Source organism: Motacilla alba, unplaced genomic scaffold (assembly GCF_015832195.1).
Source record: "Motacilla alba alba isolate MOTALB_02 unplaced genomic scaffold, Motacilla_alba_V1.0_pri HiC_scaffold_35, whole genome shotgun sequence".
NCBI lineage: Eukaryota > Metazoa > Chordata > Aves > Passeriformes > Motacillidae > Motacilla > Motacilla alba.
The window spans coordinates 1,738,549-1,759,953 of record NW_024037447.1 but is presented as its reverse complement, the minus strand read 5'-3'; the positions used below and the strand labels follow the sequence as shown (position 1 = coordinate 1,759,953).

The window sequence follows — 21,405 nt, the reverse complement described above, 5'->3', positions numbered from 1 at the left end:
GTCACCAAGACCCCCAATTCCCTGATCCCCTTGTCCCCTGCAGTCCCAATTCCCTGATCCCCTTGTCCTTATGACCCCCAACTCCCTGATCCCCTTGTCAACATGGTCCCCAGTTCCCTGATCCCCTTGTCACCAAGATCCCCAATTCCCTGATCCTCTTGTCACCAGTGTCCCCTGGACCCCCGATTCCCTGATCCCCTCTCCCCCAGCCCCCCAGCTGCCCTCTCCCTTTATCTCCCAGCCCCCAAATTCCTTCTCCCCTCCGCCCCAAGCCCCACAATTTCCTCTCCCCTTCTTCCCCAGCTCCTCTCCCCTCTCCCCCGGCCCCCCAATTCCTCCCTCCCCTCTCCCCATCCCCACCCCTCACCTTCTCCATGGTGTGCCGCAGCGTGCAGGGGTCCTCGATGATGTGCCGGAAGAGCAGGGTGACCAGCGGGGTGAAGCCGGTGAAGCCGGAGCTCTGCGTGAGCGCCAGGATGGTGCGGGTGGAGCGCAGCTCGGCGAACAGCAGCGCGTGCTTGTGCTGCCGCGTCAGGCGCAGGCACAGGCGCAGCGTGGCGTGCAGCGTGTCGGGGTCCACGGGCACCCCCAGCATGCTGACGCACGCCCGCAGCACGGCCGGCACCGCCTCCTCCGCCAGGCCCCGCACCGGAGCCTCGGCGTCGGCGTCGTCCCGGGGCTCCTCGGGGGTCGGCGTGGGGCAAGGAGGGGATGGGCAGGGGGCGGTGGGAGTGGTGGCGCTGGTGGTGGTGGTGGTGGAGGGGGGGTCTTCGTCTGTAGAGGGAGGGTCTGCAGCTGCAGGGATGGGGACAAGGGTGAGGAGGGTGGTTTTTGGGGGGTGGGTATGGCTAGGGGGTCATGGGCACTTACTTGTGGCCCCTGTGACCCCCCCATGACCATTCTGACCCCGGTAATCATTCTGACCCCCCATGACCATTCTGACCCCGGTAATCATTCTGATCCCCCATGACCATTCTGACCCCCCATGACCATTCTGACCCCCCCAGCCCCTGTGACCTGCTATGACCATTCTGACCCCACCATGACTGCCCCAGACTCTACCCCAAAACCCCTCCAACCCCCCCATGACCCCTCAGAACCCCCCCAAAAAACCCCTCAGCCCCCCCCAGCCCCATACCAGGGGTCTCGTCCTTGCTCTTCCCCTCAGGGTCCTCGGTCCCCCCCTCCTCACGGCCCTTCCCGGCGCGGGGGGGTCTCAGCAGCGTCAGCATCACCGGGCGCCGGTTCCCGGTCTCCTCATTCACCTGGGGACATCAGGGGGGTGACAGTGGTGACACTGGGGCCCCTCCCTATGGGGTGACACCAGCAGGGTGTCCCCTGCAGTGGGTGACACTGGGGTCACGTTTCCCTGTGCTGGGTGGCACCAGGGGATCTGTCCCCTACCCTTAGGGGTGTGTCCCCGTGCCCTGGGTGACCCTGGGTTGCGTCCCCGTGCCCTGGGACAGCGTCCCCGTGACAATGGGCCATGTCTCCACGACGTCCCAGGCTGTGTCCCCATGTTCCCCTGCCCATGTCCTTCCACTCACCTGCACCACGGTGGCAAATCGCACAGTGCAGCAGCGTGTCCCCGTGCCCTGGGCTGTGTCCCCATGCCCTGGCTGACCCCAGCCCATGTCCCTGTACCCTGGGGCTGTGCCCCCATGCCCCAGGGCCATGTCCCTTGCCCTCCAGCCCTGTCCCCAGGCCTTGACCTGCACCATGGCGGTGAAGTGCACAGTGCAGCAGCGTGTCCCCAGGCCCTGGAGCTGTGTCTCTGCACTCTGGGCTGTGTCCCCACGCCCTGGGGCTGACCCCAGGCCGTGTCCCCGTGACCCCCAGCCCCTCACCTGCACCGTGGTGGTGAACTGCACGGTGCAGCCGTGTGTCCCCACGCCCTGGGGCCGACCCCAGGCTGTGTCCCTACGCCCCTTAGCCCTGTCCCCAGCCCCTCACCTGCACCATGGTGGTGAACTGCACGGTGTAGCGCCGCCGGCCGGCCGTGAAGCGCACGCTGGGCTCTCCGGCCCGCCAGGCCGCGTCGATGGTGCTGTTGTTGCTGGCGCTGTAGCTGCACCAGCGGCCCGAGCGGTCGTCGAACCAGCGCCAGTTGTTGCCGGTGGCCTGCAGGTACTGGGGGGATGCACGTGGGGAGGAGGGGGGTCAGTGGCCTGGAGCCCCCCGTGTGCCCCCCAAACCCTGCTCGGGGCACTGCCGGGTGTGGTGGGGTGGTGAGGTCACTGTGCCCATCGCAGGGACACTGTGCGTCCCCCAGGACCCCTGTGTGTCATGTTCTGTGTCCTCCAGGACCCTGTGTGTCACCCCCGTGTCCCCCAGGACCCTGTGTGTCACCCCCCGTGTCCCCCAAGATTCCATGCATCACCTCCCGTGTCATCCAGGGCTCTGTGTGTCACCCCCTATGTCACCCTGGCTGCTCCACCCCCATTCCCAGCCCCACCATGTGTCCCCAGAAGCCCCCCATGTCCTCTCCTAGCCCCCCCAAACCCCCCAGGACCCCCCCAGATTCCCCCCCAGCCCCCCCACCTTGTTCATCTGCGCGCGCCGCTTGGAGGACACGGCCGTCTTCTCGTAGAAATCGATCAGCAGCAGCACAGGGGTGATCCACCTTTTTTTGGGGGGCAGAAGAGCCATGAGAGCATCCCAGGGGGGTTTTGGGGGGGTTCTGGAGGGGTCTGCAAGGGGTCACTCCTTACTTGGGGGTCTGCACCTCCTTGTGCTCCTTAGCAGCCTGCAGGCAGGGCTGCACCACCTCCAGCAGCTTGATCAGCACGTCCAGCACACAGCTGGACTCCACCACGCGGGCACAGGGCAGCTTCAGCTCCTGGGGCACCCCAAAAACATCAGCACCCCCAAAAAACATCCCAAACAAGCCCAAAACCCCAACCAAAATATCCAGAAACAGCCCTGAAATATCCACAGAAACGGCCCCAAACCAACAGGCAGATGGACCCCCCCCCAAGGGGGCACAGGGCAGCTTCAGCTCCTGGGGCACCCCAAAAACATCAGCGCCCCCAAAAAACATCCCAAACACTCCCGAAACACCGTCAAACACCACAAAACAACCCCAAACCCCTGGATTTTTGGAAAATGAGCCCCCTCTGGAAAACACCTAGAGTATTTTGTGAGGGATATGGGGCCCAAGGACCCTGGGGTGTTCCCCCCAAGTTTTGGGGTGCCTCCCCAGGTTTTGGGCTGCCCCTTCCAGGTTTTGGGATCACTCCCCAGGCTCTGGGATCCCCACAAAGTTTTGGGTTTCCTCCCCCCCTCAGCTTTTTGGGGACACCCCCAGGTTTTGGGGTTAACCCCCCCCAGGTTTTGGGGTCACTTCCCCAGGTTTTGGGGTACCTCGAAGAGCAGGGTGAGCAGCAGGATGCGCGTGGCCAGGTTGGAGGCCTGGGGCAGGGTGGCCATTTGGCTGATCCACTCCGACACCGTCTTGGTGTCGCTGGTGGTCAGCGGCACGGCCGCCTTGATCAGGACATCGGCCGCCTCCCACACCTGGGGGACAGTGGGTCAGTGGGGTCAGGGGTCAGTGGGGGTTGGGGGGATCAGAGGGGGTTGGGGGGATCAGTGGGTCAGGGGTCAGTGAGGGTTGGGGGGATCAGTGGGGGGCAGGGGTCAGTGGGGGTCAGGGGTCAGTGGGGGTTGGGGGGATCAGAGGGGGTCAGGGGTAGGTGATCAGTGGGGGTTGGGGGGATCAGTGGGGGTCAGGGATCAGTGGGGTCAGGGGTCAGTGAGGGTTGGGGGGATCAGAGGGGGTCGGGGGGGTCAGGGGCCAGTGGGGCACGACCGCCTTGATCAGGACATCGGCCACCTCCCACACCTGGGGGTCAGGGGTCAATGGGTCAGTGGGGTCAGGGATCAGTGAGGGTTGGGGGGGATCAGTGGGGTCAGGGGTCAGTGGGGGGCAGGGGGGATCAGTGGGGGGTCAGGGGGTCAATGGGGGTCAGTGGGGCACAGCCCCCTTCATCAGGACATCAGGCACCTCCCACACCTGGGGGTCAGTGGGGCTCAGCAGGGGTCAGTGGGTCAGTGGGATTTAGGGGGGGTCAGAGAATCAGTGGTCAGTAGGGGTCAGTGATGTTCAGGGGGTCAGGGTGGTTGATGGGGTTCAAGGGGGCACCTAGCACACCTGGGGGTTCAGGGGGTCTCAGGGTGAGTCTGGGGATGTCAGGATGAGTCTGGGACAGGTTTGGAGCATGTTTAGGCTGGGTTCAGGGCCCCATACCTGCTGCACCACCTGTTTGAGCACCCAGCCCCAGCAGGCTGGGCCACTGCGGCGCACGGCCCCATTGGGGTCAGGGGTCTTGGGGTGGGTTTAGGGCAGGTTTAGGGGTGTCAGGGCTGGTTCAGGGTGGGTTTGAGGCAGGTTTAGGCTGGATTTAGGGCTCCACACCCGCTGCACCAACTGTCTGAGCATGCTGCCCTGGTAGGCCAGGCTGTTGCGGCACACGGCCATCATTGGGGTCAGGGGTCTCAGGGTGGGTTTGGGGGTCTCGAGGTGGGTTTGGGACAGGTTTAGGCTGGGTTTGGGGCTCCATACCTGCTGCACCACCTGTTTGAGCACGCTGTCCCGGTAGGCCGGGCCGTTGCGGCGCACGGCCGTCATCAGCAGGTCGCAGACGCGGTACACGGTGTCCGGCAGCTCGTCCAGCAGCTGCGAGCAGCCGGGCAGCATCGAGTCCGTGAAGGCCCCGAGCTCGGCCGCCTCCAGGGGCTCGGCCCCCTCGAACTTCTCCAGGCACTTGGCCTCCTCCTCCTCCTGCCGCTCCCGCGCCCGCCGCTCCTCCTCCTCCTTGCGGCACGCGGCCTCCTGGGGGGGTAAAGGGGGTGAGGAGGGGGCTTCGGGGGGAGAAATGGGGTTTGGAGGAGGAGAAAAGGGGATTAGGGTAGGGAAATGGGGGTTTGAGGTAGGGAAATGGGGGTTTGGGGCAAGGAATTGGGGATTGGGGCAAGGAAATGGGGAAGAAATGGGGGTTTTGGGCAGGGAAATGGGGTTTGGGGGACGTAAAATGGGGGAGAAGTGGGGATTTTGGGATAGGAAACCAGGATTTGGGGTAAGACATGGGGTTTTTGGGGGTCCCACCTCCGGGGACTCGGCGCGCTGCTCCATGGGGATGTCCTGGCCCAGGGACATGGCGATGGCTCTCATCATCTGATCCTCCTCCGACATGCTCAGGTCCTGGGGAGGGCAGCGTCAGGGACTGCGGGGACCCCCCCCAAACCACCCCAAAACCCCAAAGGAACACTCCCCAGAAACACTCAGGACCCCCAAAGACCCCCCCAACCACTCAGGACCCCCTAAAACCACTCAGGATCCCTCCAAAACCACCTTGAAATCCCTCAAATCCCCCCCATTTTCCCCTTCCCCTGCTCCAGGACCCCCCGATTTAGTTCTTTAGCCCCCCAACTGACCTGTGCTGAGCTCTCCCCTGTACCACTCAAACCCCTCCCTGATCCCCCAAACCCTCTCCATTTCCCCTTTCCCTACTGCAAGACCCCCCAAACCCTCCCTGTGCCCCCCCAAACCTCCCCATTTCACCTTCCCCTGCTCCAGGCCCCCCCGTTGTGCGCCCCCCCAGCCCCACTGACCCGTGCTGAGCCCCCCATGAGCGGGGGGGGGTGGGTGAGCAGGTACTCCGTGGCCTGCTCCATGGTGTTGGTGTTGAGCAGCGCCTCCATGGCGTGCTCCCGCGAGAAACCCATGTCCATCAGCTGGGGGGCACACCACGAGGGGTCAGGGGGGCACAGCGAAGGGTTTGGGGGCACAAGAAAGGATTTGGGGGGCACCGCGGGGGTTTGAGGGGATTTTGAGGGCATGAGGAGGGGGTTAAGGGGACACAGGAAAGGGTTTAGGGGGATTTAGGGGTCAGGGTCGAGTTTGGAGAACACGGGGAGGGATTTTGGGGCACAGGAAAGGGTTTGAAGAAGATTTGGGAGAACATCCCACCCCGTATTTTTCCCTCCCACCCCCATTTCTCCATCACACCCCCATTTTTCCATCCCACCCCCCAATTTTTTGTCCCACCCCCCCCATTTTTTTTGCCCTCCGTTTTTAACCTCCCACCCCCATTTTTTTCCCTCCCACTCCCATTTTTCCGTCCCACCCCTCAGTTTTTAGCCTCCCAGCTCCATTTTTTTCCCTCCCACGCCCCATTTCTCCACCCTACCCCCATTTTCTTCCCTCCCACCCCCATTTCTCCATCACACCCCCATTTCTCCATCCCACCCCCCAATTTTTTGTCCCACCCCCCCCATTTTTTTTGCCCTCAGTTTTTAGCCTCCCACCTCCATTTTCTTCCCTCCCACGCCCCATTTCTCCACCCTACCCCCATTTTTTTCCATCCCACCCCTATTTTTTTGGGTCCCACTCCCCAGACCTGCTGCAGCTGCTGCTGGTTGACGTGGGGCTCCCTGCGGGTCCCCCCCTCGTCGCCCCCGGGCTCGTCGGGCGCGGGTCCCTCCCGCTCGCGGCCCAGGCGCTCGCGCAGCAGCGGCTCTGCCCGCAGGATGTGGCACAGGATGGCCAGCATGGACTCGGCCATGCGGCCGCCGTACACCTTCAGCGGCCGCCGCTGCCACAGCTGCTTGATGCAGGCGAACGCAGCCTGGGGACAAGACGGGGACACGGCAGGGACAAGGTGGGGATATGGCAAGGAGAAGGTGGGGAAATGGTGGGAACACAGAGGGGATAGAGTGGGGACATGAGTTTTGGAGGAGGAAAATGGGGTTCCTCCCAAACCCCATTTTCCCCTCCCCAAACCCTATATCCCCCCCCCCCAAACCCCATTTCCCCCTCACCAAACCCCATTTTACCTCCTAAACCCCATTTCCTCCCCCCAAACCCCACTTCCCACTCCCGAAACCCCATTTCCCCCTCACCAAACCCCATTTTCCCTCCTAAACCCCATTTCCGCCCCCCAAACCCCACTTCCCCCTCACCAAACCCCATTTTCCCCTCACCAAACCCCATTTCCTCCCCCCAAACCCCACTTCCCACTCCCCAAACCCCATCTCCCCCTCACCAAACCCCATTTCCCTTCCCCAAACCCCATTTCCCCCTCACCAAACCCCATTTCCCCCTCACCAAACCCCATTTCCCCCTCACCAAACCCCATTTCCCTTCCCCAAACCCCATTTTTCACCCCCCAAACCCCATTCCCCCCACCCCAAATCCCGTTTTTCCCCCTGCCCACCTTCTGGGTGACCACGAGGAAGCGCAGGGCACTGAAGGGGGGGTGTCCGTGCTGGGGGGCCTTGGCAGGCAGCGCATGGGGGGACTCCAGCACGGTGCTGGGGTTCACCATCTTCTCCACCAGCATCAGCCACGCGTCCAGGAACTCACCGGTGCCGTCCGGCAGGTCGGGGTGCTCCAGACCCTCCCCCACCGGCACCTTGCCCCCCATGGACAATGCCCAGTTAAAGGTCCTGGGGGGGTGAAAGGGATTTGGGGTGTTGGGAGTGACCCCGAGGTCATGGGAGACCCCAAGGTCATGGGAGTGACCAGTTAAAGGGTCTGGGAGGGAAAAGGGATTTGGGGTGTGGGGAGGGACCCCGAGGTCGTGGGAGCATCCCCCCCACCCACAGGAAGGGAGTTGGAGGGGTCAGTGTCCTCGGTCAGTGTCCCGGGGGATCCCAGGATCAGTGTCAGTGTCCAGGGGCACTGGTCTGTAGCCATGGTCAGTGTCCAGTGTCCAGGAGCATGAGTCAGTGTCCAGACAGTGTCCATGGTCAGTGTCCAGTGTCCAGGAGCATGAGTCAGTGTCCAGACAGTGTCCATGGTCAGTGTCCAGTGTCCAGGAGCATGAGTCAGTGTCCAGAGTCCATGGCCAGTGGTCAGTGTGGGGTCAGTGTCCAGTGAGAGTCCATGGCCAGTGGTCAGTGTGGGGTCAGTGTCCAGTCAGAGTCCATGGCCAGTGGTCAGTGTGGGGTCAGTGTCCAGCTCACTCGAAGAGGGCGTTGTGGCCGCCGGAGCAGAGGAATTTCTGCAGCATGAGGTGATAGGGGAACTTGCGCTCGTCGAACAGCATGGGCGACGTGAACCCCACCGAGCAGATGAAGAACGTCAGCCTGGGGGCACGGGGGGGTCAGTGCTGGGCACGGCACCGGGCACTGACCACAGCCCTGGGCACAGGCACTGCCCACAGCACCGGGCATGGCCACAGGTACTGCCCACAGCACCGGGCACAGGCACTGCCCAAGCTCTGGCAGACCTACCCCTGTCCCCCGTCCCTTGTCCATCCCTGTCACCCCAGCCACACCCCTCTCCCCAGCCCCTCCTCTTTCCAAGCCGCCATTCCCAACCTCTCCCCATTCCCGCACCCTGCATCACTCCCACTGCCAGCTCCTCCTCTTCCAGCCTCATCCCTGTTCCCGTTTCCAATCCTGTTCCTGTTCCCATCCCGGTTCCAATTCCCATCCCTGTTCCCACTCCCATTCCCTCTCCCTCCCTTGTTCCCATCCCATCCCTACTCCCATTTCCATCCCATTTCCATCCCCGCTGTCCCACTGTCCCCGCTGTCACTGGCCGGAAGGGTGGCATTGGGGTGTAGGGCGGTCAGCTCAGCCCCTTGGTCAGCGGGCAGGTCACCACCAAGGCCATGAATTTCCCTATTCCCATCCCATCCCAACCCGCTTTCCCATCGTCCCCATTGTCCCCACTGTCCCCGCTGCCACTGGCCGGAAGCGTGGCGTTGGGGTGTAGGGCTCAGCCCCTTAGTCAGCGGGCAGGTCACCGCCAAGGCCATGCCCTTCCCCATTCCCATTCCCATCCCATCCCATCCCATCCCATCCCAATGCCATCGTCCCCGCTGTCACTGACCGGAAGCGCGGCGTTGGGGTGTAGGGGGGCGGCTGCCAGCTCAGCCCCTTGGTCGGCGGGTAGGTCACTGCCAAGGCCATGCCCTTCCCCATCCCATCCCATCCCATCCCATCCCCTTTCCCATCGTCCCCATTGTCCCCACTGTCCCCGCTGTCACTGACCAGAAGCGTGGCGTTGGGGTGTAGGGCTCAGCCCCTTGGTCAGCGGGCAGGTCACTGCCAAGGCCATGCCCTTCCCCATTCCCATCCCATCCCATCCCATCCCAATGCCATCGTCCCCGCTGTCACTGACCGGAAGCGCGGCGTTGGGGTGTAGGGGGGCGGCTGCCAGCTCAGCCCCTTGGTCAGCAGGCGGGTCAGCGCCGAGGCCGTGGCGCGGGCGGCCGCGGTGGGCGCGGGGGCGGCGGCGGCCGCGTGGTGGCTGCGGCGCTGCCGCACCGGGGAGCCCACGCACAGCTTGACCAGCAGCCCGAAGAGCTCGGCCAGCGCCCGGCCCAACCGCGACGAGGCTGCGGGGACATGGGGACGCTGAGACCTCGGGTGGGGACACAGGGACGCGGGGGACAGGGTGAGACCCCTGGGTGGGGATGGGGAACACGAGGGACAGAGGGACACAGGGGACAGGGGGGGACAAGGGATGAGACCCTCATGGGGGACACGAGCTGAGACCTGGGGGGAGACGCGGGTGAGACCCCTGGAATGCCCCAAACTGTTTAAGAGGCCTCCTAACACAGTTTTAGGGTCTCCTAGGCCATTTCTGGAGCCCTCCACCCCATTTCTGGGGCCCCCCAGCCCCATTTCTGGAGCCCCCCACCCTGTTTTGGGCCCCCCCTCACCGGAGAGCAGGGGTTTGATCTGTTTGATGCGGGCGGCCATGGCCGGGGTGATCTTGGCCTTGGCTTTGGGGTCGCTGGCGCTGGGCTCGTCCGTCTCCATGGGGGCCAGGGGCTCCCCCTCCAGCCCCATCCCCTCCAGCAGCCCCTGGGCTGGGGGGGGGTCACTGCCCGCCCCCCCCACAGGGCCTGGGCCCTCCGCCTCACCCTCTGTGGAGGAGGGGGGGTGAGAGACCACACAGACCCCCAAAACCTGACCTTTCCTACAGAGACGTCCCTCAAAAACTGACCCTTCCCACAAAGACCCCCAAAAACTGGTATTTCCTACAGAGACCCCCCCCAAAACGGACCTTTCCCACAGAGACCCCCCCCAAACTCCACATTTCTCAGAGACCCCACCATAATCAACCTCCCCCACAGAGATCCCCCCAAAACTCCCATAAATTCCCCCAAATAGCACGTAAAGCTCCTCCAACCCCCAATAAACCCTCCCCCAAACCCTCCGAAAACGACCATAAAGCCCCCCAAACCCCCTAAAATCCCCCATAAATCCTCCAAAATCCACATAAATCCCCCCCCCAAACGCTTCCAAACCCCCCCCAAATGCCCCTCAGCCCCACCTGCCCTGCGGCCACTCTGGGGGGGGCTGGGGGCCGTTTTCTCCTCCTTGGGCACGAGTTTCTGCATGTCAGCCTGGCCAAACTCACAGCCTGGGGGGAGGCTGGGGGGACACGGGGGGGTCACGGGGCTGGGGGCACCTCCTGGGCACCGCAGAGCCCCCCCCAGTGCCTCCCAGTGCCCCCCAGTAACCTGTTAGGGGGCTACAGACATGGGGAGCAGCACAGCTGGCTCAGCCCAGTGTCCCCAGACCCTCACCAGTACCCCCCAAACCTTCATTAGTGCCCTCCCAGTGCCCCCCAAACCCTCACCAGTCCCTCCCAGTGTCCCCAGTACCTGTTGGGGGTGCAGAGGGACAGCAGCACGGTGCTCTCCCACACCAGCGAGCAGTAGAGCTGGCTCAGCTTGCCCAGCACGCTCAGCCCCAGCTGGGACCCCCACTGGTTCACTGAGATGGCCCTGATCTCACTCTGGGGGGACAGCAGGGACCCCAAAATCCCCTGAGACCCCGAAGCCCCTCCCCAAACCCTTTTCAAATCCCTCCAAACCTCTTTCAAGCCCCCAAAGCTGCTCCCAAACCACTTCTGCAGCCCCGCAACGCCCTTTAAAATGCCTCAAAGCCACCCAAACCCCATTCAAACCCTCCAAACCCCATTCAAAATCCCCCAAGCCCCATTCAAACCCCCTCAATCCCCACTCAAACCTCCCCAACCCCATTTAAACCTCTCCAAACCCCACTCAAACCCCCCCGAACCACTCAAACCCCCCAAACCCCATTTAAACCCCCCAAGCCCCATTTAAACCCCCTCAATCCCCACTCAAACCTCCCCAACCCCATTTAAACCTCTCCAAACCTCACTCAAACCCCCCCGAACCACAAACCCCCCAAACCCCATTTAAACCTCTCCAAACCCCATTTAAACCCCCCCAAACCCCATTTAAACCCCCTAAGCCCCATTCCAACCCCCCCAAACCCCTCCCCAAGACCCCCAAACCCATTTTAAAACCCTCCAAACCCTTCCAACTCCCCCCAACCCCACTCCAACCCTCTCAAGCCCCTCCCCAGTTACCTGTCCCACCCTGCAGGTGTGCACAAACATCATGATGAAGGCGTGGGCGGCGGTCAGGGCGTGCAGCAGGGGGGTGGCCTGGGCTGAGAGGGTGGCATCGGGCACTGCCCCAGCCCCGGCCAGCTCCCGCAGCAGCACCGAGCCTCCCGGGGCCTCGATGGGCCGGTGCAGCGGCTCCAGCGCCGACAGCACGGCCTCCAGCTGCACCAGCCCCTCCTGCAGCACCTTGGGCTCGTGGGAGAGAGTCTGGGGACACAGAGAGGGGACATCAGGGTCACTGAGGGGTCACTGAACCCTCCTGGAGCACCTTGGGCTCGTGGGAGAGAGTCTGGGGACACAGAGAGGGGACATCGAGGTCACTGAACCCTCCTGGGGGTCACTGAACCCTCCTGCAGCACCTTGGGCTCATGGGAGAGAGTCTGGGGACACAGAAAGGGGACAAAGGGGCCACTGAACCCTCCTGGGAGCCACTGAACCCTGCTGGAGCACCTTGGGCTCATGGGAGAGAGTCTGGGGACACAGAGAGGGGACAAAAGGGCCACTGAACCCTCCTGGGGGTCACTGAACCCTCCTGCAGCACCTTGGGCTCATGGGAGAGAGTCTGGGGAGACAGAAAGGGGACAAAGGGGCCACTGAACCCTCCTGGGGGCCACTGAACCCTCCTGGAGCACCTTGGGCTCACAGGACAGAGACAGGGGACAGAGGGGACAGAGAGAGCATCATCAGGGTCCATTCCAGAATGGATTTGCAGCCCCCCCAGGGCTGTAACAGGATGGATTTGCAGACTCCTGAGACCCCCAGGATGGATTTGCAGCCCCCCAGGATGGATTTGCAGACCCCTGAGACCCCCAGGATGGATTTGCAGCCCCCCAGGGTGGATTTGCAGCCCCGCAGCCGTACCAGGATGGATTTGCAGACCCCAGCCACGGCCTGGCAGGCCGCAGAGGTGGGGAAGTCCACGGGCAGGTTGGGCAGCCCCAGGATGGTGACGAGCGGCCGCAGCCCCCGCTGGGCCACGAACTCCTGGCAGTGATCGTCAGTGGTGTTGTTGCTCAGGATGGACTCCACGAACTTCATCTGGGAGAAAAGGGGGTCAGGGGGGCTCTGAACCCCCTTGGAGGGGAGTCAGGGCCGGTGGGAACCCCTCAGGGACGGCGCCGGGCCTCACCACGTTGAGGATGTAGTCCATGAGCGGGATGGGGATGCGTTCCTCCGTGCCCACCACGCTGCAAGCACAGAGGGGTGGTGAGGAGGGTGTGACCCCCCCAGAACAGAATCAGAGCTAATGAGGCTAGGAGAAACCTCTGAGACTTTGTCACCACATTGTCACCAAGTGTCACATGCAGGCTTGGTTTTAACGCCTCCCTGCCAAACCCTTTCTGAGGAGCGTTTTTTGATTTCCAGCATAAATCTTCTCCCTGATCCCTTTTCTCCAGGCTGAACCCCTTCCCCAGCTGCCCCAGGATCCCCCAGACCCTTCCCCAGCTGCCCCAGAATTTCCCAGCTCTCCCAGGATCTGCCCCAGGATCCCCCAGACCCTTCCCCAGCTGCCCCAGGATCCCCCAGACCCTTCCCCAGCTCCCCCAGGATCCCCCAGACCCTTCCCCAGCTGCCCCAGGATCCCCCAGACCCTTCCCCAGCTGCCCCAGGATCCCCCAGACCCTTCCTCAGCTGCCCCAGGATCCTCCTCATCCCAGACCATCCATAAACCAGCACTGACACAGATCCCCAGGGACACCAAAGCGACCTGGAGACAGCACGGATCTCTGGGGACACCACGGTGACCCGCCACCACCCCAGACCCCCCCAGCCCGCCGCGTCCTGCTCACGTCTGGCTGGGCTCTGCCTCGCTCTGCTGGGCAGCCCCGAAGCTCTGCATGGCTTGCACCTCCTCCTCCTCCTCATCCTCGCTCGAGGCCTCCTCAGCGGCGTGGGGCGAGCGCGGGGGGCGGCGCGGCCGCCGTCCCGTCCGCCTTCTGCATCGACGGCTTCTGGCAGATGTACTTGGGGTCCCGGCCCAGGCTGCAGATCTCCTCCAGCAGCTGCAGAGGGGCTGGCATTTAGGGGGGGGACCCGGGCAGGTTTTGGGGGGCTCTGAAGCCCCACAAGGGTCCTCAGGTCGTCACCTTGATGATGGCAGTGGTGGCATCGGTCTTGAGCGTGGGCTGGTGCCGCATCAGCTCGTCCACGGCGCTGCCCAAGTTGGAGGCTGTGTCACCTGGGTGGGGGGACAGAGAACGTTTTGGGGGGGGCAGAGCAGGTTTGGGGGGACAGAGAACGTTTATGGGGAGGCAGAACAGATTTTGTTGGGGGCAGAGGCGGTTCTGGGAATCAAATAAACAGGGAATGATTCCTAAAACATGGCGGGCAGGTAGTCGGGGGACAGCAGCACCTTGTGTGTCCCCAGTATCCCCAGTCCCCCCAGTGTCCCCAGTATCCCCCGCTCACCCAGGGGGTCGGAGCTGCGGCGGCGGCGCATGGCGGGCAGGTAGTCGGGGGACAGCAGCACCTTGAAGAGGCGCTCGAAGGGCTGGCACTGCACGAAGCTCTGCAGCCCCCGCGCGTTCAGGCACAGCGCGCTGAACACGTTGGGCAGCGAGCCCAGCACCTCCCGCGTCGCCGGCACCTGCGCAGGTGAGGGCAGGTGAGGGGTTATGGCACACCTGGGGCAGGTGTGGGGCACGCGCAGGGCAGGGTGAGGGGCTGGGGGCACACCTGGTGTGGGGCAGGGGATGGGGGCACACCTGGTGTGGGGCAGGCACAGGGCAGGGCTGGGGCAGGTGGTGGGGCAGGCACTGGGCAGGTGAGGGGCACGGCTGGCACGGACATTGGGCAGGTGAGAGGCAAAGCTGGCACAGACAGTGCCAGTGTGCCCCCCAGCACGGGCAGGTCTAGGGAGGAGCTGGGGCATGTGTGGCACTAGCACAGGTGTGGGGACAGGCGATGCACAGGTGAGAAGAAGACCTGGAGCAGATGTAGGAGAGGAAATGGAACAGGTGCAAAGCAGATGGGGGGACAAGCGAAGGGCAGATGTGGCAATAGGTGGTGGAACAGGTGCAGGGCAGGAAACAGAACAGGTACAGGGACATGAGACAGGTGCAGAGCAGGAAACGGAACAGGTACAGGGACATGAGACAGGTGCAGGGCAGGAAATGGAACAGACACAAAAACAAGTGAAGGGACACGCAAGGGGACAAATGTCAGGTGTGGGACAGGTGGCAGGTAAGCCCCACTCACGTCCTTGATGAGCAGAGCATGCAGCATGACGTCGGTGAGGCCGTTGTCCTGCAGCGAGGACAGCAGCGAGGGCTCCTGGAACACGAAGACCGTCACCACCTCGGTCGCTGCGGCGGAGGAGAGAGGGGGGCACTGAGGGCAGGTAGAGCACCTGGCGGGGTCCCCGCTCCGTGCCCGCCCCGCGCTGCCCAGGTGGGGCCGGGGCGTGGCTCACCCAGCAGGAACAGCGAGGGGCCGTAGTACTCGGCGTTGCTGATGATGTGCTTCAGCGAGGTGGGCAGCGAGCCATCCATCACTGCGGGGACACACGTGCGGTCAGTGCCGCCGCCCTGCCACCCACCCGGACGGGTTTGGGGACGTCGGGGACCACCCACCGTGCCGGATGCCGTCGGAGAAGGCGGGATCTTGGATGGCTTTTTTGAGGAAGTTCAGCATGGATTTGAGCAAAGCGGCGCGCTGGGGGATGCACTGCACTCCTGGGGGGGACACGGGGAGAGGATTGGGGGGCACATGAGGAAATTGGGGTGTCCCCAGGCAGAAAGGTAGAGAAGAAAGAAGATTTGGGGTCTTCAAAAGGGGGAACTGGGGTAGCCATATAGAAACAGAATTGGGATGTCCATATAGAAGAAACTCAGGTGTCTATACGACAAAGGAATTATGAAATTTCGGTGTCCACAGAGGAAGAGTTGGGGTGTCCACGTAGGGACAAAATTGGGGCGAGTAGGGAACAAATTGGGGTCTAGGGATGTCCCCACTGTCCCCGTGTCCCCAGCCCCGGGGGGCACCTACCGCCGCGCGGGGAGGGGGTGGCAGCGCTGGTGCTGGGCACGGCAGGCGGGGCTGGTGGCACCGGCTCCGGCCGGGCTTCGGCCGAGGGGCCGGGGCTGCTCTCCATGGCCATGTCGGTCACTGCAGGGGGACGGTGACGTTGCAGGGGGAACAGGTGACAGCACAGGGGGGAACAGGTGAACACCACGGGGGGGACGCCGCCTCTGCTCACCCTCCATGTCCGTCTCCATGTCCTCGCCCTCGGGCAGGGTGGCAGCGGGTGGGCGCTGCACTTTGGGCTTGATGACGAAGGGACACTCGCGGCGGCACAGGTCCACCTCGTGCTGGGAGGGGACAGAGCCTCAGCATCCCAAACCACCCCAGGGGACCCCAAAACACCCCCAGGGCACCCCAAAAGCGGGGCAGGGGTAGAGGGGCAGCACCTCAAGGCGGTAGATGAAGATGGACAGCCCGCTGTGTGACTGGAAGGCGGCCATGTCCAGGTTGGTGATCAGATCCACCACCCGCACCGCCCGCGTGACAAACGTGATCTGGTCCTGCTCGTCCCCCAGGAACTTGATCACCTGGTGAGGGGACAGACAGCAGGTGAGGCAGTCCCTGAGGCACCCGAGAGCCACCCACAGGCGAGAGCAGCTCACCTTGAGCAGCGCCTCCATCATGCCGCACGACACCAGCGCCTCGCCGCCCGCGTCGTAGCTGGCCAGGTGGTACAGGAAGGAGAAGAGCGCCGTGGCAAACTGGTGGGGGTAGGGCTCCATGGAAGGGTCTGGGGGTGCACAGGTGCGGGGTTAGGGCGAGTCACGCTCCCCAGGTGACCCCCCCAGCCCCCGGCACGCACCGATCATGGCCTGGATGCAGTTGCGCACCAGCACGGGCAGGAAGCCGTGGTAGGAGGCGGTGCCGGTGCAGTCGATGATGCTGCTGAGCTTCGGCGTGCGCTCCAGGTGCACGATGGACGTCAGCGTCCGCAGGGAGGCCGCCTTGATGTCCTGCCAGGGACAGGGGAGGGACGTGTGAGGGACAGGCGAGGGCCACTCATGTCCTCGATAAGCAGCACGACGTCAGCGAGACAATACTCAAGACGACAGACAACGTGATGTGTGAAGACACAAATGAAGGGACAAATACAAGACACACAAAACGACAATAGCAGGACAAGTAGAGGACAGGTACAGGACAGGTTAGGGAACAGATGTGGGACAAGTAAGGTAACACATGCAGAACAAGTGAGGTGACAGCTGCGAGACAGGTGAGCCATACTCACACCCCCTCAGTGAGCAGCGTGTGCAGCACAACATCGGTGAGGGGACACAAGGGACAGGTGAAGGGACACACGAAGGGACAGGTGAGGGGACACACAAAGGGACAGGTGAGGGGACACACAAAGGGACAGGTGAGGGGACAGGGCTCGGCCCCGGGGGTCCCTGGCTCTCACCATCAGCTGCTTGTCGGTGATCTGCAGCACATCCACCAGCTCCTCGATCAGCCCGTTGTACAGGATGCTGTTGGCCGACTCCTGCAGCGCGTTGGAGTACACTGCGGGGGGGGGGGGTGTCACCCAAACTGCCCCAGGACCCCCCCCAAAGCACCCCCCGACCCCCCAAACCCACCCCCCAATTAAAACAAGCCCTAACGAAGGCCCACCCAGGATGGAGATGGCGTGGAGCCGCGCCTGCACCGCCTGCAGCCGCTTCTTGTGGTTGGAGAAGCCGTGGGCCAGGCGGATGTGGGTGAACAGCAGCATCTGAGGGGGGGGACAAAGGATTTGGGGGGGTCAGGGAGGGTCTGGGGGTCACCCCCCAATCTGTGGGGGTCCCCTCGGTGTCACCCCATACACCTGCTTGTCCTTGGGGATGCTGTACATCTTGGTCAGGGACTCCATGATCTCCGAAGGGCTCTCTGAGATCTGGGGGAGAGGAACGAGAAATCGGGAGGGGCAGAAGCAAAACTGGGGGGGGACAGGGGACAAAATTGGGGGGGCAGGGGACAAAATTGGGGGGGCAGGGGACAAAACTGGGGGGGCAGGGGACAAAACTGGGGTGTAGACAGACAAAACTGGGGAGCAGGGGACAAAATTGGGGTATAGACAGACAGGATTGGGTACAGAGGAACAAAACTGGGGTGCAGGGAACAAAACTGAGGGACAGAAAAAAAAATGGGGGGTAGGGAAAAAATCGGGGAGCAGAGAACAAAACGGGGGTGTCGGGAATAAAACTGAGGGCACGAGGACAAAAGGGCAGAGCGGGGTGCGGGGGGACCCTGACCCGAGCAGGGCCCCCCCAAATCAAGGTGCCCCCACACTCACCTTGTCCAGCTGCTCGATGTGGATGTAGTGCAGGGTGGTGCTGGTGGCCTGGAGGGGTCACAGCAGGTCAAGGGGTGGCCCCAGTGTTTTGGGGGCCTCCTCATGTCCCCAAATGTCCCCATTGTCACTCACCCTCTTGTCCACCTTGACCTCGACGCCCGGCTCAGCGTAGAACTCGAAGTGCAGGGTGGTGGCACTGGGGGGGTATTTCTGGGGGGGACACGTGGGGGTGAGGGGGAGGACAGCAGGGTCCCCTCCCCTGGGGTGACAGGGCCAGGCTGGGGGACACTGGGACACAGGGAAAGGGGTGGGGGGACCCCGGGATGCAACAGGGGTGACAAAGTGGTGTTGGGGACACAGGAGGGCGTTGGGGACTGCAGAAGGTGGCATGGAGGGACAGGACAGCACTGGGGACACCCTGAGGGGACACCAGACAGCGCTGGGGACCCGGGGATGGCATCACAGGGCCTCAGGATGTGACAAAGGCACACGAGGTGATGTTGGGAACAGGTCACACCAAGATGTGACAACATAGAATGTGACAGAGGGACCTCTGAGGCACAGGTGAGTTCTGAGGACCCCCAGAACAGGACAAGGTGACACAGGTGAGTTTTGGAGACCCCCAAGACATAATAAGGTGACACAGGTAAATTCTGGGGACCCTTAGGACATAACAAGGTGACACAGATAAGTTCTGGGAACCCCCAGCCCAGGACAAGGTGACACAGGTGAGCTCTGGGGATCCCCAAGACAGAACAAGGTGACACAGGTGAGTTCTGGGACACGACAAAGTGACACAGGTGAGTTCTGGGACAGGACACGGTGACACAGGTGAGCCCAGGGGACCTGCAAGTACCACTCACCATCATGTGCAGGTCCCGGCAGCACTCAGCCAGCCCAAATCCATTCTCCTTTCCACCCCAGCTCTGCAGGGAGACCAGCCCAGCTCAGCCCCGCCGTCCTGAGCCCCCAAACCCCCCAAAACCCCCCCAAACCCCCCCCACCTCGGCCAGGTGCTGCAGGCGGGCCAGCAGGGGCCCGCGGCGCTCGGAGCCCAGGCGGGTGATGTAGTTGGAGCGTTTGCTGAACACGTAGAGCAGGTTGAGCACGGCCAGCACCACGTGCATGTCCGAGGAGGCCAGCAGCGTGGTCAGGTGCTGCGGGGACAGGACGGGCGCGTCAGACAGCGCCGTCACACGCCCCGGGGGACGCGCGCAGGGCGGGTCTGGGGGCGTGCTCACCTCGATGGAGCTGTAGAGGTGGCGGGAGAAGCTGTACTCGATGAGCAGGGCCGTGAAGTTGAGCAGGGCCAGCAGCAGGGCCTTGAGGGGCTGGCGCTCGGGCCGGTCGCAGGCCAGCATCCAGCTCATGGCCTCCACCGGCCGGCCCGCCTCGGCCAGCAGCGCGTCGAAGCGGTCCAGCAGGTCCACCCAGTGGTACAGCTCGCACTGGGGGGGCAGATGTGGGGCTGGGGGCACAGCCTGGGACCCCAACCCAACCCCCCACATCCACCCAGGGGTACAGCTCGCACTGGGGGGGGTTAGGGGGGAGATGTGGGGCTGGGGGCACAGCCTGGGACCCCATGAACCCCCCCACATCCTCCCAGGGGTACAGCTAAAACTGGGGGGGGGTTAGAGGGGAGATGTGGGGCTGGGGGCACAGCCTGGGACCCCCCACATTCACCCAGTAGTACAGCTCACTTTGGGGGGGTTGGGGGGAGATGTGGGGCTGGGGGCACAGCCTTGACCCCAACCCAGACCCCCTGAGTCCAGCCTGGACCCCCAACTCAGCCCAGCCCCCCTGAACCCCCATATCCCAGGGGGCACCCTAAGAACTCCAAGGAGGAACCCCAATATCCCAGCCCAGCCAGCAGCTGAGCCCCCTCCCCAATACAGGGCAAGAAAATGGAGTTTTAGGAGCTGGGAAAGAATTTGGGTCCTCCCCGGGTGTTTGCGGGAAACCGAGGTACCCCCACATGTTTTGGGGTCTACAGGGTGTTGCCCCCACTGTTTCAGGGACATTGCAGTTCTTTCTTGGAGTTTTAAGAATAAGGAAAAATTCCCACCCAAACGGCTCCAGGGTGAGGGGAAACGGGGACCGGCCCCCCCTCGTTGTGCTGGGGAACTTTGGGGTGCCCCCTGCCATTCCAGGGGGACTCTGTGACACTGCAGGACCCCTCCCCAGTTTTGGGGCTCCACATGGGGTCCCAGCCCCTCCCCTGAGGCTATGGGAGATAAAGCCACTCCCGGGGGGGTGTAAAGACACTGGTGAGCCCCCTCCCCAATTCAGGGAAAGGTAAATAAAAAGTGAGGGGTCCCCAATACTGGGGTGAGCTACAAGAATTGTAAAATCCCCCCACATTTCTAAACCTCCAAAGAACCCCAGACCTGCCCCATCCGAAGGCTGAGTGGTCAGGGACCCCCCCCTCATTTCAGGACCACCCTGGGGTGCCTCCCCCCATTCTGGAGGTGCAATTTGGGGGTACTCCAGGGTGACACCCCCCTGTGGCAGTGACCAGTTTGGGGACAAGCTCAGCACCACCCCGACAAACTCTGGACAACTCCTTGGGAAATTGCCACATGTCTCGGGAGCCCCCCCAGGTTTTGGGGTCCCCCCCACAGGTTTTGGGGTCCCCTCCCACCTTCCCAATGTTCCATGTCTTGATCTGCTGCAGCTCTGTCACCAGCTGCTCGTCGCTGCAGCCCTTCAGCTTCTCGATGAGGGCCCGGCAGTCGGCGGGCTGGGGGGCACAGGCAGCTCAGCACTGTCCCCTCCTGGTGTCCCCAACATACCCCGATGTCCCCAAACCCTGCCCCGTTCCCTTCCCAATGTCCCCACCCTCCAAACATCTCTAACTCCTCCCGTGCTGTCCCCTCAGTGCTCCCTGAGCATCCCCAACACCCTCCTGACGTCCCCAACCCCATTCCTGAGTGCCCCCAACCCCATCCCGAATGTCCCCAACCCCATCCTGAGTGTCCCCAACACCACAATGAATGTCCCCAACCCCACCTCGAGCGTCCCCAAGCCCTCCCCGAGCGTCCCCAAGCCCTCACCGCCTCCGTGGGGGTTTTCTTCAGTTTCGTCCGATCCACTTTCATTTTGGGGGTTCCGGTCCTCGTGCTCCGCCTGCGGCCACACGGGGGGAGGGGAGGGGAGGGGGGGGGGGTCACACCCGGGCTGCCCCCCCAGCGGGTCAAACCCCGCCCTCCGCCTGTCCCGACAGAGGCCCCGTGTCCCGACAGAGCTTCCCTATCCCGACAGGGCCCCAGGACGGGACCCCACCTGCCACGGGCCAAAGCCCCGCTGCCGCGGGGTGTCCCGTGTCCCGACAGAGCCCCGCTGTCCCGATAGGGGCCCCGTGTCCCGACAGAGCCCGGCTATCCCGATAGAGGCCCCGTGTCCCGACAGGGCCCGGCTATCCCGATAGGGGCCCCGTGTCCCGACACGGGTCCGGGACGTAACCCCCCACCCACCACGGGCCAAACCCCCACCGCCCCGGGGCGTCCCGTGTCCCGACAGAGCCCGGGGCTGTCCCGACAGAGCCTCGCTGTCCCGACAGGCGCCGCGGCGGCCGCGGCCCGATGACGTCGCGGCACCGGCTGAACAATGAATGTGCAAAACCCCGCCGTGCCCGGGGGGGTCGCCGGGAGCCCCCCCTTATAAACCGCACCATCCCCCCACCCCAATTAACCCCGCGGGGGGACGACCAGGGGCT

The 21,405-nt window shown here is 63.5% G+C and overlaps 1 protein-coding gene across 1 annotated transcript in view; it reads right to left on the bottom strand.

Moving 5' to 3' along the window:
- HUWE1 (HECT, UBA and WWE domain containing E3 ubiquitin protein ligase 1) overlaps positions 1-20,813 on the bottom strand; it is a 33,752-nt gene extending 12,939 nt beyond the window's left edge. The window contains 41 exon segments of the mRNA XM_038126526.1: positions 368-795; positions 1,139-1,265; positions 1,954-2,130; positions 2,542-2,623; positions 2,712-2,839; positions 3,364-3,516; positions 4,562-4,831; positions 5,105-5,200; positions 5,611-5,733; positions 6,399-6,626; positions 7,215-7,446; positions 7,966-8,088; positions 9,131-9,347; positions 9,675-9,881; positions 10,292-10,392; positions 10,626-10,759; positions 11,360-11,605; positions 12,260-12,436; positions 12,528-12,585; positions 13,189-13,307; positions 13,309-13,401; positions 13,486-13,577; positions 13,808-13,985; positions 14,597-14,703; positions 14,811-14,891; positions 14,971-15,072; positions 15,386-15,505; positions 15,597-15,708; positions 15,808-15,948; positions 16,024-16,151; positions 16,224-16,374; positions 16,821-16,921; positions 17,030-17,129; positions 17,223-17,291; positions 17,691-17,738; positions 17,823-17,900; positions 18,554-18,616; positions 18,695-18,847; positions 18,932-19,138; positions 20,332-20,430; positions 20,744-20,813. Of these exon segments, the coding sequence (XP_037982454.1) occupies positions 368-795; positions 1,139-1,265; positions 1,954-2,130; positions 2,542-2,623; positions 2,712-2,839; positions 3,364-3,516; positions 4,562-4,831; positions 5,105-5,200; positions 5,611-5,733; positions 6,399-6,626; positions 7,215-7,446; positions 7,966-8,088; positions 9,131-9,347; positions 9,675-9,881; positions 10,292-10,392; positions 10,626-10,759; positions 11,360-11,605; positions 12,260-12,436; positions 12,528-12,585; positions 13,189-13,307; positions 13,309-13,401; positions 13,486-13,577; positions 13,808-13,985; positions 14,597-14,703; positions 14,811-14,891; positions 14,971-15,072; positions 15,386-15,505; positions 15,597-15,708; positions 15,808-15,948; positions 16,024-16,151; positions 16,224-16,374; positions 16,821-16,921; positions 17,030-17,129; positions 17,223-17,291; positions 17,691-17,738; positions 17,823-17,900; positions 18,554-18,616; positions 18,695-18,847; positions 18,932-19,138; positions 20,332-20,430; positions 20,744-20,788 (5,694 nt within the window). The 5' untranslated portion in view covers positions 20,789-20,813.
- Positions 20,814-21,405: the final 592 nt, after the last annotated feature.